This window comes from Pundamilia nyererei, unplaced genomic scaffold (assembly GCF_000239375.1).
Source record: "Pundamilia nyererei isolate P.nyererei 1_Seehausen unplaced genomic scaffold, PunNye1.0 scaffold00043, whole genome shotgun sequence".
NCBI lineage: Eukaryota > Metazoa > Chordata > Actinopteri > Cichliformes > Cichlidae > Pundamilia > Pundamilia nyererei.
Window position 1 is genome coordinate 1,201,698 of NW_005187444.1, and position 15,478 is coordinate 1,217,175.

At 43.8% G+C, this 15,478-nt stretch overlaps 1 protein-coding gene across 2 annotated transcripts in view; it reads left to right on the top strand.

Moving 5' to 3' along the window:
- The first annotated feature begins 303 nt into the window (after positions 1 to 303).
- The window catches only part of sin3aa (SIN3 transcription regulator family member Aa), a 16,736-nt gene continuing 1,561 nt past the window's right edge, over positions 304 to 15,478 (top strand). The window contains exons 1-18 of one of the 2 annotated variants that reach the window (XM_005731421.1): positions 304 to 354; positions 5,881 to 6,097; positions 6,379 to 6,561; positions 6,939 to 7,045; positions 8,082 to 8,376; positions 8,473 to 8,721; positions 9,061 to 9,213; positions 9,402 to 9,557; positions 9,923 to 10,012; positions 10,399 to 10,517; positions 10,639 to 10,849; positions 11,397 to 11,513; positions 11,689 to 11,927; positions 12,236 to 12,419; positions 12,534 to 13,110; positions 13,704 to 13,873; positions 13,948 to 14,121; positions 15,297 to 15,389. In XM_005731421.1, the coding sequence (XP_005731478.1) occupies positions 5,912 to 6,097; positions 6,379 to 6,561; positions 6,939 to 7,045; positions 8,082 to 8,376; positions 8,473 to 8,721; positions 9,061 to 9,213; positions 9,402 to 9,557; positions 9,923 to 10,012; positions 10,399 to 10,517; positions 10,639 to 10,849; positions 11,397 to 11,513; positions 11,689 to 11,927; positions 12,236 to 12,419; positions 12,534 to 13,110; positions 13,704 to 13,873; positions 13,948 to 14,121; positions 15,297 to 15,389 (3,303 nt within the window). In that variant the 5' untranslated portion in view covers positions 304 to 354; positions 5,881 to 5,911. Of the gene's footprint in view, positions 355 to 2,808; positions 3,400 to 5,880; positions 6,098 to 6,378; positions 6,562 to 6,938; positions 7,046 to 8,081; positions 8,377 to 8,472; positions 8,722 to 9,060; positions 9,214 to 9,401; positions 9,558 to 9,922; positions 10,013 to 10,398; positions 10,518 to 10,638; positions 10,850 to 11,396; positions 11,514 to 11,688; positions 11,928 to 12,235; positions 12,420 to 12,533; positions 13,111 to 13,703; positions 13,874 to 13,947; positions 14,122 to 15,296; positions 15,390 to 15,478 lie in introns of those variants that run through there. The other variant, XM_013910423.1, reaches the window with a different exon arrangement.

The following is a 15,478-nucleotide window of genomic DNA, read 5'->3' on the forward strand; positions in this document are numbered from 1 at the left end:
ATTGTTGACACTGCATTTCTTTCTCCTTCCTTCAAATATCTCCGTGATTAAGTCCAGTTCTTCACACTGACAGAAAGCCGACTTTCACTGGTAGAGCTTCGTGTGGCCCGCGGTGTAAAATGAACTTGACACCCCCACCGCCGCCCTCGGTAATCCTCCACCAGTATCGGAACTGCAGGTTTTGCGCGTGGTGGAGAGGAGGCTGTTTCCCTGCGATGCTGCCTCGGTTTTTAGCGGGTCATATTCAAACGCAGAGTGACGTGTCTTCCAGTTTGCGCCAATGCCAGTGGAGAGGGGGCGTGTCCAACTATTTTGTTACAAACACGAATCCGGAGTAAGGAGTCTTTTTACTGGGTATGTAACGGCTGCTTAAACTAAATAATATCAAGAGTGTCGCTGCGTTACGATGCGTGTGATTGTTGCGAAGGATCTGAGGGCGGTCTGGTGTCAGTGGTGGCTTTTTTTTAACATTCTTATTATTTTGTGCGCGTAAATGAATTGCGAGGCTCTTGTTTCGCGAGTAAACGGCAGCAGAATAGCCAGCTTCTTAAGGTGTTGGCTGCTTAAATGTGCGGGATGGCATTATGTCGGCCAGTAAACAGCCTCCCGGGGCTGTGTGGACACCATCTGAGGCATCCCCTCTGTCTGCGAGTCGAAGCATTTTTGTCTGCAGCGTTGTGTGAGCGTGTAATGGATCGGCAGGGGGAAGGAGGGGAGGGGGTGTAGTTGTTGTGGTGAGACAGGTTAGACATTTTTACTCCCGACTAGTGAAGTAAACAAAGAGAGCTGCAATACGCGCGGTGGTCCTGTCTGCGGGAGAGGGGGTGGGTGGGGGGGAAGCGGAGAATGGCGTGGCTCCGGTATTGCCACACAGCTCCGCCGTAGTTCTCGTTTCGTTTGACTTTGGCATTGTTTAGTAAGGACGACCGGATCGGCTCTTTCTGTCCGCAAAAGCCGCCGTGCTGGCCGCCGAGGCCCCACTGAATCTCCCAGTCCACCGGTACTCACGTAAAACAAACCGCGAGTGAGTGAGTGTTTTAGTGCCGCGAACCCTTTTGTTTGTGGACTCCGCAGCCAGCGTCGACCGAGCGAGTGCGCGGTGCAGACGGGCTGGCTGGTCCTACTAGCTGTGCGCCTCGGTGCTGGGGCTGTCTCCGCGTTTCATCCAGATGGGAACTTAAAGGGGAGCACTTTAATTAATGTTACGCTTTTTGTTCGGTTTGGAGCGTTCGTGGAGATGGGTGTAATTATAACGGGGGGGAACCAACTCGGGATAGTGAAGCTGTGCGTGTGTATGTGTGTGCTGCAGCCGACGGTCGCAGCTGAATCCTCTGCCTGGGCTGGAGGGAGGAATCCCGGGCTGCTGTTGCAGCTCCGCCTGTCGTGGGCGAGGGTTTATTTCGGAAGTTCCACCTTTTTAGGGGATTTGTAATGCGGGATCCGTGCAGCGATTGGCTGCAGTGCCTCCCACTTCCCCGCCCCCTTACTGTGGGAGGGACACAAGCCTTAACGGTACAGCCCGCCCACAAAAGTCACGTGCTGCAAAACTCCAGGAAGTAGTTAATTGTTTTTCGAGATCTATTGGTTGGGTGGATGGATAGATTACTTAATGAACGTTAATAGGGAAAATGCAGTATTGCAAACAGCAGGGCAGACAAAAAGAATTAATACATAGATGCAAAAACTAATTTAAAATAGAAACCAAAAAGACCGAAAATTCCAAATATTTATTTATTTATGTTTATATTATAGCTCCAACCATCACAGCATTTTAAATGCATAGGTCCTGGACAATAGCAGCCACTGCAGCAGAAAAGTCCTAACTTTTTTTTTTTGTAAAACAACTCCTTGAAACATTTTTTGTGGGAAGTTGAACTGTGAATCTACTCTTACACAATACCGCCAAAGGAACCCTGCATCTAAGCATTATATTTTACATTAAAATTCTGCAGACTATCTTGCATGTAGAAAAGCTGCAATGTGGTATGATGTGATGCTGATGCCCAGTGTGTGCTGTGAACTAAACTTCATCTTAGAAGAGCCATACCATAGAGCCCCAATCATTCTGTTACTATATCCATTGAGTCAAAAAACAAAGAAATATCAATAATCACACTTGTCCTTTATTTATTAAGTAGTTATTATTTATTGAACATCCATCAGTTGTGCAGTAAACAACATGGAATATATGTGGATGTGTTGCTGTTGTTGATTGTTGAGGTTAAAAGACCAAGACTTACAATTTAAACCACTGGTGTCAATCACATTTTACACTGAAGACAACATACTTTGATCATAAGTGGGTGGGATGAGTAAAAACATTTTTTTTACATAAAATACAGAAAAGGTTCTGCCAATTCATTGACCAGACTGTCCTGTAATTATAAAATATGTTTTCATGAATTCACAGAAAATGTACTTGTACCCCCATGGACTCAATGTAACAGAATCCAAAAAACAAAACAAAACACAGAATTGTTATAGTACATAGTGGAGAAACTGGAACTTTTCTGTAATATAACTGTTTATCTATTATTTAATTACTTTAGCTTAGTAGTAATGGAACTGGGGTTGAGGGGCATAGTTGGAAAACCTGTAAAACTTATGAAAATACAGTTAAAAGTTCAAAATCTATGTATTCCTTCTCAAAGCTGGCCAGTGGGCAGGATTGGAGTCTTGGCTGGGCCAATTCTGGCCTCCACGTCTTATGTTTGACATCACCAGTGGATGCTATTTAAAACCCAGTAACTGCCGTCTGTATATTAATGTTCAAATTCATCTTCAAAGCAAGAGAAAAAACTCTCAAATGCTCTTTAAACTTTTCCCTGGTCAGTAACATGCTTATTCCTCTTGATAAAACTCATGTGGCGCCTTATCTAACACCTCCGTGACCGTGTTATACCTTAATAATGGACAGGCTGTGCTTTCTACGTTCGTCTCTAAACATGGTGCTATTATGCTTTCCCCATTTATACTGCAGCTGAGCCTCTCCGCTCTGTGCTGGCATTATCGCGCTTCAAGTCAAAAGGGTGTGCTTGGTAACTGCTCGAGAAATCTTTGATTGACTGTTCAATTTCACAACCGAATAGGTCGCCCCGCCCTTGTCCGGGTTCTTCGAACAGACTGACCAATAGCTCCTAAAAGGAGGACCGCTTTTCACTCCAGGGTGAAAACCCCGCCCACCCCAGCTAACCGAACGGAGATTGTTTTCGTTTGTAGGGGAGATTCTCACTTTGTAGCTTGAATTGTTTATTTCAAGTAATACGCCATCGATTAATTGCTTTTTGCAGATACACTGAGTTTCTGTCTTCTCCAGTCAGTGGTGTAGCCTTTCACCACGAGCGAACGGATTATCGTACCATCATCACCGAACTTCTGCTTGCTATTTGGGAGAGAGGGGTGAGTTCATTCAGCAAGCTAGTGTTGGCAAGCTAACTCCCTCCGGTCAGAAGACGTTTTAAGAAGATCACGTAGATGATCGATGCTTCTTTGTATGCCGTTCACTCATAAGTTGATCTAAATCCATCAGTGTGGCAAATCAATAGCAAATATTCGCCGTTTCAGCGAGAGCCCACCAGATCGCTAATGGCTTAGCTGCATGTGCTTCCCTCTCCTAGCCCCGGACAGCGATCGGTGTCAGGCTACTCATGTTGTTTACATTAGCTAGCTGCTAGCAGACAGCAAACAACTCCCGTCGACAGAACAAGTTCCCAGCAAAGTTAATTAAAATAAACAGTATACATTTATTTTAGCCTGACCGTTCAGCAGGGTGCCTTGCGTACGAGTTGCTCTTGGCTCTTACCTGCTGGAAAATGGAGTGTAAACGCGCTGAACTCCTGCGCCACGCTCTAAATGGCGGGCGTGGGGAAAGCGTAACTCGAGGTCGCTGCTTGTAAAGGCCTGTAAACGGGACGGGAGAACCGCGGTTGTGGGGCTGTTACCGTGTAATAGACACAACCGCGTTTTCATATTGGAGGACTGTAACGTTACTACACTGCGCTTCTGTCTGTAAATACCACAGGCTGACTTTCTTTGGCCGTGCGGAACGACTCGTTTGCTGGCACGGTGGAACTCAGCTGCTGGTGGGAGCAGAGAGGAAGCGTCAGAAGCAGCAGCGCACGAGCACTCGAGTTTATCATTGTGTTACTTTTGCTCGACACACGCGTGTAGAATTTTATTAGCTGCCTGACTTTATCGCTTTTATCTTTTTTTTAAGTACGCCATTCCTTCGAGTGCCCGAGAGTTGCCGTCGTCTTGAGGAAGTTGTGAATGGCAGACCGACTTCCACGTTCCCACAGCACCTGTTTGTCGGTGACGTAGGCTGTGTGTCTCATTGGCTGCTCGGAGCGCGAGTCGTACATTCAGTTCATGCTAACGTTGTCATCCATGTATCACGTAGAGACACGGGACAGATAAGACAAGGCACAGGGGATCCGCGACAAGCCACAAGTTGTCGTAGAAATATTTTAACCGGTATTTTTGTCAGCGGCGTAGCCAGAAATAACAGAAAAATACACAATACACTTTGGCTCAACCAAACGTGTATCGGTAACGCCTGCCTGTAGCTGAGGGAGGGGGGGGGGGGGGGTATAATTAAATCATGTTCATCGATTCATTAACGTGGCTATTACTTTAATGTAGCAGTTGATTTAATTGCCTGTATACTGCCGTATTATTATAGCTAATACTACCTGTGTATATTATGTATACATTTGAAAACTGCAAAATAATAAGAAACTAGAACTCTGACGAAAATTAAAGTTTATTATTTCCATCCAAAATACACTAAAGTAGAAGCTGAAAGCAGCAAAACATGCAAGTACTTAAATAAAGTGCAAGTACACGGAGCAGTATTGGAAAGTAGTGAATTACCCATGATTAAATTATTATGGTACACACATTTTGTAGCTTCATCAGCTACATTATTTGTGATTCAAGTCCTTGTTTTAGCCAGTTTTTTATGTGCACTGCTGGAGTGGTAAACACCATTTTTTCATTTTTACCATACTCCTGTACAGTTGTCTTCTTCCCTTTGAAAAATACTGACTAAAATGTGTTCTGTTTTTAATTTAAATATGGACAGGAATATTTGTAAAACTAACTTAAGAAAAAAAAACTTATTAATCAGAAGGAAATTCATACACAGCAACCAGGCTTCCCCCACACATAATAAAATCAAAATAGAAAATTCACTAAATACAAAATATGTGCCCCGTCCTCACATGGGAACTTTTGGAGCAAACGTAACTTTGTGGCATTCTTGCTGTGGCGGGCAAGAGGGAGGGTACAGATAACACTGGTGCAGAAGTGCACAATGCAAAACAACAAAAAGACACCCCCCCCCCCCCCCCCCCCCCAAAAGAAAAAGAAAAAAGAAAGAAGAAGTGGGGACTCAAGACTCCCAGGTGCTGTATCCTGTGTGTAGTTCACCTTTGCCTGCCAGCTTTTCTTGAATTCTCCAAACATGCACATGGCCGAACAGCTGTTCATGAAGCTCCATATTCATACATAAAATTTGGATATAGTTTCTAATGAGAAAAAAATGCTGTCAAAGTAGTCAAATCACATGTTAATGAATCAATATAGTCACATTTTATTGACCTTGATAAACGTAGAGGCTTCTTTTTGGTGCTGAAAGCATCAGACGTTTCAATAAATCTGCGTACTGTGAAGATGGTTATGCAATCATTTTCTGCCACAGCCAAACAAGAAAAGTGGTTCACTGTGTGTGTGTTTGTGTGTCTATAAATTCACAGTACAAGCAAAAAAATATATATTCCCACAAATTCTTGAATGAAATTGTTAGTGTGATGTAATCGATTCAGATAACTTCTCAGAGGTCTGAGAAAATGGGCTCCATATGTTGCTGTGTATTTACAGATCTCGCAGCTCTCCCGAGTATGCGTACATAATGAAGCGGCGTGGGGAGGATCCGGAAACGGTTTTTGCGTCCCCGCAGCGGCGCCTCGGTGGCAACGCGGAGGCTTTCCAGCATCGTGTCCTGGCCCCTGCTCCAGCTCCGGCTGTGTACGAGGCCGTGTCTGACAACATGCAGCCCACAGCAGGCGTCCAGTACTCCGTCCCACAAGGATATCAGGTACACCGCGTTGGCCCGCTCAAGATTTATTTGATCGTTTTGTTTGAGGAGTTATCATTTAGTGAGGACATAGCAACTTTTCTTTACTAAGCACTCACAACTCATGCTCCAGGCTTCCCCACCTGTCAGCTGTGCACATTCTGTCTATGTGTCTCAGTTTATATCACCTTGAGGGGACTGTTGTTGTGATTTGGCACTACCTAAATAAAACTCAGGACTATGTGGCACTTTCACATGGTACTATTTGCTGTACTTTTAATAAAACCTCTCTGATTTCCCAGGTTCCCACAGTGGCCCAGAACAGTGGCGGGCATGGGCACACTCCAAGCCCAGCTGTCCATGGGGGCTCCCACCACCACAGCCCGGCAGTGCAGTCCCACGGGCCCTCGGTGATGTCAGGGCACACCCATACAGTTGCTCCTCAGGCCTCTGCACAGGGCCAGCAGCAGTTCCAGAGACTCAAGGTCTGTAAATCTAATTTTACTAAAATGCTAAAGAGGTTTGGGGAAATTAACAAAGCTACATTATTAGAACTTCTCTGGAAATTAGTTTATTTTTAAGTCATTTGCTTTTTAGTTTGTTGTTTTTTGGTAGCTTTTATTTAAATTTGCACCATGATTGTAAAAACAAATAAGATCCATTCATAGTGATGGTTCATTATGCCTTAGACTGAAACATTTAAAATGTGTGGTAGTAGAGAAAATCTGCCCTTTTTAGGCAGATCACACATCAGTTGTGAAATTCAGTTCAGTTTATAGCTGATGCAGGTACCAGTGTTTTGGAAAAAAAAAATCATGGCACATAAAGCTGGCTTTCCTCTCTCTCTCTTGCTCTCCCTAAGGTGGAAGACGCTTTGTCTTACTTGGATCAAGTGAAGCTGCAGTTTGGCAACCAGCCACAGGTCTACAACGACTTTTTAGACATAATGAAAGAGTTCAAATCCCAAAGGTGAGGCCACGGTTTTGATTAAAGATTGATCCCTTAAAGGTTGACCGACTTTCTAGAGCAAATTTAAAATTTGATCGCGTTACCTACAGGAGCAGACGAATAAATAAATATTCAATGGCAGGAAAGTTATAATGCATGTTTTTTTTCTTGAATCGTATTAGCGTACAATTAAAGTGAGCAGTTAAATACAGTGGGGAAAAGGTATTGGGGTTATTTATCTAATTTATTTACATGAGTTTTTTTCGGTTCATCGTGAATGGTAGCGGCTCCATACTGAATCCAATAACCTCACGGACGGTCGCACTGGAGTGAAGTTATTATAATACGTTTTAACGAGCTGAGGACTGCGCCTTAATTTAGCACAATTGCAATAAAAAGCTTCGCGACACGTGTTAAACCACAGCAGCGACATTCTCGCTTCTAAACTGCGTCTCTGAGCGAACAAATTGAGAGGGAAAGTTCCTGAGCGAGCTAGAATAAGCGTCAGCGGATCTTTTCAGTCATGTCACTTGAGTTTGGACACGGTTTGCAGTTAAGTAGAAGAAAAGCAACAAACACTTTTGCAAACATACAAACAGAAGGTATTTCAGGGGTGAAGCACCTCCGAGTCTGCTGCTTAGCGTAGCTTAGCTTAGCTTAGGATAGCTTAGTTTTGTTCGAGTTAGCTTGTTTCATGCTAGGTTGGCACTTTCGCTAGCTGCTGCGGCCGCCGCGTAGCGAAGTAAACAACAACAATGAAATGTTGTGTAGACGAAATGATTCGTGGTACTAACGTGGACCTAGACATTAAACGTTTTTGACCAGTCGTTTATTTTACTTTTTCCCCCTTCTCCATAAAACGAGCTGGCATTTTTTTCACAAGCAACAAGTCTTGTACAGTTAGCACCTACAGAGATGCATTTATATGGTTTAATTTAAAGTCCTAAGAGTACACACTGCTCTTGATGCCTGAGATGTTACCAGGTTTTAAATGTACTCGAGATGTCTCCCCAGGTATAACTGAATTTTCAAATCCTTTCTGCTTTTGCGTTTCCAGTATTGACACTCCCGGAGTGATCAGCAGAGTGTCACAACTCTTCAAAGGTCACCCTGACCTCATCATGGGCTTCAACACTTTCTTGCCTCCGGGCTACAAGATCGAGGTCCAGACCAACGACTTAGTCAATGTGACGACACCGGGTCAGATCCACCACATCACCCCACATGGCATTTCAGTCCAGAACATCCCCATATCGGGAGCTGCTCCCCAACCTCAGCCTCCGCTTCCCTCATCTGCAACCACCACTGCTCCGCCCCTTCTAACACAGCCCACGCCTGCCAAGACCAGCAAGGTGAGAATAAAATGTGGTGGAGTAGAAACTTTTTTTTTTTTTTTTTTTTACTGTGAAGCATGTGTTTCAGTACACTTAAAATCTTTCCTGTTTCAGCCTCCTCAGCCCCAGGCGTTAACACCAAGCAGCCAGAGCAATCCGTCCATCCCTGCCTACACCTCTCCCCGCTCGCCACCTATGCAGCTCCACCCACCACTCAGCGGGACCCCCACCGGCCCACCCATGCAGAACAACCAGCCAGTGGAATTCAACCATGCCATCAACTACGTCAACAAGATCAAAAACCGCTTCCAGGGCCAGCCCGACATTTACAAAGCCTTCCTGGAGATCCTCCATACTTACCAGGCCAGTGTCTCAAAATGAAAGCCAGAGTGAAGTTCTAAAGCGTTTCTGAGCTTAAATTTTGAATTTACATTAAAATGAGCTTTTAAAGAGGACCTTTTATGCTGATTTCCAGCTGTTTTTGCTGTAGCCCTGTACTGTTCCTGCATGCAGTGTCAAAATGTATGGAAAAGCTACTGTTTTTTGTTAGTGCTGCTCTTGGTCATTTAGCCTGGCTTCTACTATGGACTACACAGAAGCGGCCACAATTCATGTAATGAGATATATGACAGGAAAAATATTTAAAAAGCCCAGTAGAGCGACTTTTAATCACTCAATTTGTTTGTGTTCCTCCACCCACAGAAGGAGCAGCGTAATGCCAAGGAGGCTGGAGGAAACTACACACCAGCTCTGACTGAACAGGAGGTTTATGCTCAGGTGGCCAGGCTCTTCAAGAATCAGGAGGATCTACTCTCTGAGTTTGGGCAGTTTCTCCCTGATGCCAACAGTTCAGTGGTGAGAAAATCCATGTATTTAATGTACCGTATTCTACTCATGAGTTCAGATTTATTAGAGACACCTTAAACACAAAGGTAAAGTTTATTCATTAAAATCAGCCTCTCAGAATAATGTTCCCCCCGTAGTCTGTGATCTGTCATGTTGATGCGCTCGTGTCTTAATCTGTGTTTTTGTATTCGTCGTAGCTATTAAATAAGACCACTGCTGAGAAGGCCGAGTCTGTACGAAACGACCACGGTGGCACTGCCAAAAAGCTTCAGCTCAACAACAAGCAGAGGCCCAATCAGAACGGCTGCCAGATCCGTCGCCATCCCACGCCTGGGGCCACGCCCCCTATCAAGGTACATGCAGTCTCATACTGCTAAGTCCAATTTGGTTTTATTTCCATGTTTTATGTGAAGTGTTTCGCAGCAAAAATTTTCTAGCACAACTTCACCTGCTTCCAAGGTGCATGGAGAGGATGAAAGAATTCACAAAGCAGGAACTCCAGCAACACTTGAGGGAAGATGAACAACGCATTTTGGCTTGTGGCCTTTATCGGGGTCATCAGGGACCCTGATAACCCCGATAAAGGCCACAAGCCAAAATGCGTTGTTCATCTTCCCTCAAGTGTTGCTGGAGTTCCTGCTTTATGTGAAGTGTTTGAAAGTTTTGGTTTTTAAATTATTGAACCTGTGTCTTGAATGTCGTTTTGGGAATGCTGCAGAAGAAGCCGAAGTTACTGAACTTGAAGGATTCCTCAGTGGCAGAGGCCAGCAAGCATGGAGTCGGCACAGAATCTCTGTTCTTTGAGAAGGTGAGTTTGTATTTTGTTTTTTAGTTTGAATAAGAGGAAAGGGGAATTAAAAAGTGGATCGTCTTCCTCCATCCCACCCTGTCCCTAGCTTCCTCTTTTGTCACACGAACCCACTGCATGTCCTCCTTCACTACATCCATGATTCTTCTCTATATTCTTCCTCTTTTCCTCCTGCATGTTAGCTCCATATTCTCCAGCCTTTGTTCCAATATATACACTATCCCCCCTCTGCACTCCTCTGTCCAAACAATGTTTAACATAATCACAGAGCAACTTAACTTTATTTGCTAGTTTATCCGAAGAGCACAGGCTTTGTGTTGGTGGTTCTTGTTGTTCTCAAAAACTTGACTTATGCCACAAGACTTCAGCAGATTTTTATATTTTAGGTGCGCAAAGCCTTGCGAAGTGCAGAGGCCTACGACAACTTCTTGCGATGTCTGGTCATCTTTAACCAGGAGGTGATTTCCAGAGCTGAACTGGTGCAGCTGGTGCTGCCGTTTTTAGGGTGAGTAACTCGGATCACGTAAAATATAACTTTTGCAGTAAATTTGATAGATTTATTTATTTTATTTTTTGGTTGTGTTTTGTTTTTTTTTGTTTTTTTTATATATCTTTCTGTTAAACAGAAAATTCCCTGAGCTATTCAACTGGTTCAAAAACTTCCTGGGGTATCGTGAAATGTCCCACATTGAAACATACCCCAAGGAGCGGGCTACCGAGGGCATCGCCATGGAGATTGATTATGCTTCCTGTAAGAGACTAGGCTCCAGTTACAGAGCCCTGCCTAAAAGCTACCAGCAGCCCAAGTGTACAGGCAGAACTCCACTTTGTAAAGAGGTGAGAGAGGAGTGGACATCCAGGCGCTCATAAAGCTACTGTGTTGTTCTTTAACAGCAGTTGTCCTTTTTCTGCTTTGATTTAGATTTATCTTGTTTATCATTTCTGAAAGTAGCTGTTGAAACTCGCTTGTCATTTCTTCCTGGTTGATTGGTTCACACTTGCAAACAGGATTTGTACAGTAGGAAGGGGAGGGGCTTCTGTACTCACAGCCTGAGCTGTGTGCATTAAAGCCCTTATTTAGCTTCTCTGCTCTCATTGAGTTTAGCCTTTAGGCTCACAGGGATAACTTGTACATGAGCTGAAAATTCTTTCCTTGGTTGATATAACGTATATGAATATAATATGCAACGCTGTCAGAAAATAAGAAAAAAATCTTTTTAATACTTTATAGAGTGATATTGGAAGATTGTATAAAAAAAGTTAATTTCATATTTTTGTAGTTTGTTGGATCCGTTTTTGCTTAACGCTAACAGTCAACCTCATCCTCATGAATGTAGTTTGAGTTGACATCTGTATTAATTTGTTTTTTTCCTGCTGTGTCCAGGTCTTAAACGACACTTGGGTCTCCTTCCCCTCTTGGTCTGAAGACTCCACTTTTGTCAGCTCCAAGAAGACTCAGTATGAGGAGCACATCTACAGGTGTGAAGATGAACGTTTTGAGGTGAGCTAATACGTGTAACTTGTGTTAATGATGACAACAAAAAGACGATATCCTTCAAGGGGGAAAAACATTGTGGTAGATGCTATTTTGCCTTTCCAGAAATTTTCCAATTTTGAAGTTAAATTGGAATAATGACTGACTGGCTATACTGAAAAAATCTCTTGTCCTCAAACAGCTGGATGTTGTATTAGAGACCAATCTGGCTACCATCAGAGTCTTGGAGACGGTGCAGCGGAAGTTGTCCCGCATGTCCGCGGAGGAACAGGCCAAGTTCCGCTTGGACAACATGCTGGGTGGCTCCTCAGAGGTCATTCACCGCAAGGCCATCCAGAGGATATACGGAGACAAAGCGCCCGACATCATTGACGGCTTGAAGAAAAACCCTGCTGTTTCTGTCCCCATCGTTTTGAAAAGGTACAGCTTGAATCAAGGGCCGAATCATTTACTGTATGTCTTTAACTCACAGTTGCTTTGTCTCTGTGGAGGTTAGAAGATTAAAATAACATGAATCCATTCTGTGAGTTGGCCCACAATTTATAAACACAGTAATCCACACAAGGAAGGGAGCACAAATATCATGTTGGAGTGGTTAATCCAAAAATGGATTAAGAGAAACAGAATGATCTGGCACCTCCCTCTGTGTCATGCGCTGAAAGATGCAGATTGTTGTTTAAATTGTCATTCAGATTTGGAGTTCTTACATTACTTTTCTTTTCAAACAGGTTAAAGACAAAAGAGGAAGAGTGGCGGGAAGCCCAGCGAGGCTTCAACAAGATCTGGAGGGAGCAGAACGAGAAGTATTACCTTAAGTCTCTCGACCATCAAGGCATTAACTTCAAGCAAAATGACACCAAAGTGCTTCGATCGAAGTCCTTGCTCAATGAAATCGAAAGCATCTATGATGAGGTCATTTTCTTTCTTTCTGTGATCATTTTCAGCACTTGGCAAGCATAAAGGTTGACTATACACTGCTTTAGAAAAAAAATTTGTTACTGAAGTTTTGTTTTTTTTGCTCTGCAGCGTCAGGAGCAGGGCTCTGAGGAGACCACCACTCCAGTCACAGGTCCCCACTTGACACTGTCCTACGAGGACAGCCAAATCCTTGAGGACGCAGCGGCCCTCATCATCCACCATGTGAAGCGGCAGACCAGCATTCAGAAGGAGGACAAATACAAAATCAAACAGATCATCTATCACTTCATCCCTGACATGCTGTTTTCTCAGCGGGGCGAGCTTTCAGATGTAGAGGAGGAGGAGGAGGAAGAGGAGATGGAACTGGAGGAAGGAGCTTCTAAAAAGCACAACGGTGTCCCGGGCAGCGGGAGTCCCTCAAAGTCCAAGCTGCTGTTCAGCAACACGGCAGCGCAGAAGCTGCGCGGCTGCGACGATGCCTACAACCTCTTCCTCGTCAACAACAACTGGTATGTCTTCCTGCGGCTTCACCAGACACTCTGCTCACGTCTGCTGCGGCTGTACGAGCAGGCGGAGCGGCAGATCGAAGAGGAGGTCAGAGAGCGGGACTGGGAGAGGGAAGTCCTGGGGCTCAAGAAGGAGAAAAATGACAATCCAGCCATCCAGCTAAGACTGAAGGAGCCCAGTGAGTAACAGTATACCACGATTTTGTGTTACATTTGTTTGTAAAGGTCCTATCAATGCTATCTTCGTAAAGTGCTTAAACGCAGCGCACACGATAAAACCAGATTCAACAAAAACATAATAGTTCAAACACAAAGTAAAATCTTAGAACACTTGGCATAATGTTTTAAAATGGAAGACGCATGACAAGACCTAAGTGTCGTATCAAGAGTTTGACGTGAAGTCTTTAAAAGTGATTTGAGAGAAGATACTGATGAAACAAGTTGCCGTTTATCAGGCAAGTCGGACCACGACTGCATCTCTCGGTCACCTTCTTTTAGCTTGAGGTGGAAACAGTCTGCAGGCTGTGCTCTGGTTGCAGGGACTGCATTTCCAGTATATCTCTAGGCCATGAAGAGCTTTAAATATAACATGTAAAATGTTAAAATCAGTTGTTAAACGAATGTGCTGTGACTGTAGGAACAGTAAAATGTCAGTAACATGTAGATTGAGAAAAACTCACCAGTAGTTTTTGTAACAAAAAGTGGAAATGTTTTTTCCCCTCATGCTGTTCCACTTAGTGATCTGTTTTTATTTAATATTTCTTCTCTCCAGTGGACATTGAGGTGGAAGATTACTACTCTGCTTTCCTGGAGATGGTTCGGAATTTGCTGGATGGCAACATGGAAGCATCTCAGTACGAGGACTCTCTGAGGGAAATGTTCACCATTCACGCTTACATCGCGTTCACGATGGACAAGCTCATCCAAAGCATCGTCCGGCAGGTATTGGCTTGTTTTCTCAAGGAAAGAGCTGCTGTAGTTGTTTACCAGCCAGTCACTAACTGTCTTTCCTTCAGCTCCAGCACATTGTGAGTGATGAGATCTGCGTCCAGGTAACAGACCTCTACCTGGCAGAGAGCGCCAGCGGAGCCACTGGAGGAAGCTTGTCCACACAGTCCTCCAGGAGCTCCGCAGAGACGATCTATCAGCGGAAAGCCGAGCAGCTCATGTCTGACGAGAACTGCTTTAAGGTAAATAAAGTTGCCGCTCGCTCTCAAACCTAGCCATGGCATGATGGCAGATTTTTGCTTTTGCTAAAGCTTTGGAAATATGGAAATTAGCTCATTTAAAGTTTAGAAGAGGTACTTAAAAGTAATTTTCCACAAGGCTGCAGGACTGGTTCCTGCACAGTCCAGATGTCAAACTTAATTTGTTGCTGTGAAGAACGTCCTACTTTTACTAACTGGAGAGTTCCCTTTTTTTTTTTTTTTATGTGTGTGTTTTGGGTGCGTTCACTGTCAATAAATGATCTCCACATTTTAAAACACAAACAGTATCGTTCAGTCTTTCCTTTGGCAAAGACTGTGAGATTTACACAGCAGCCAGGTTTGTGACAGACACGTGCAATCAGCATGACTTCTCTGTAGTAGGGTTTTTTCATTGAGAGTACATAAGAGGGTGTGAATCACCAACCAGTTCCTACCCTCTAAGATGGTTGCAGTAATGGGGAGTAAGGATCACCATTTGCACTCACTTATTGCTTCCATTGACTAAAGCTGCTAAAGCCACCTGTCACCAGCGAGCAGATTTGCTTTTTGCCCTACTTTCAGCTTCGCTTTCATTAAAGCTTCACTTTACATTAAATATTTATCCCATTTTGTTAAAAACAGAAATTACACAACTGGTTTTATAGGTGAATACCTAAAGCCCATTCATCCTGTTTACTTTGACTGCAAACTGACTTGTTACGAAAGAGAGATGGAAACTTCCACTGAACACATCCATTTCCACTCTGTTTATAATGTGTTCAAAAATCTGAAGCTCAGTAAATCTAAAAACTGGAATAAAAGAGTAAAATGTTGCAGTATTTCCTGTAATCTGAGCCCTCAGGATATTTTTTTTAATCTGACACATTAAATTATTTCTTACTCTTGGATAGAGAATATCATAGACTTATGGTCTGTTGTCACTACACTGAGTCCAACTACTTACCAGTTTTTAGCCGAAATCCAAATATCGGATCAGCCCATCTCTTTCTGACGATGTTCTTTTCTGTCCTTACTTTCTCTTCGCTCCTTAGCCTTCTTGTTTCTCTCCACTGTCACAGAGTGCTGGTTTAAAGGGGATCGTTGGTGTTCCCTCTGTGTTAAGTCCTTATTTTTTGTTTGAAAAGTGTCTTAAACTGTCCATCCTGTTGCTTTCTCAGGTGATGTTTTTGAGAAACCGAGGACAAGTGCAGCTCACGGTGGAGCTGCTCGACACAGAGGAAGAGAACTCAGATGAGCCCATGGAGGCCGAGGTAAGAAACACAACGGTAAATCTCGAGTGTCAAGGTCCATTAGCATCAGGAACTATTTTTAAGCCAATAATCCATCTACTCTTTTGGGG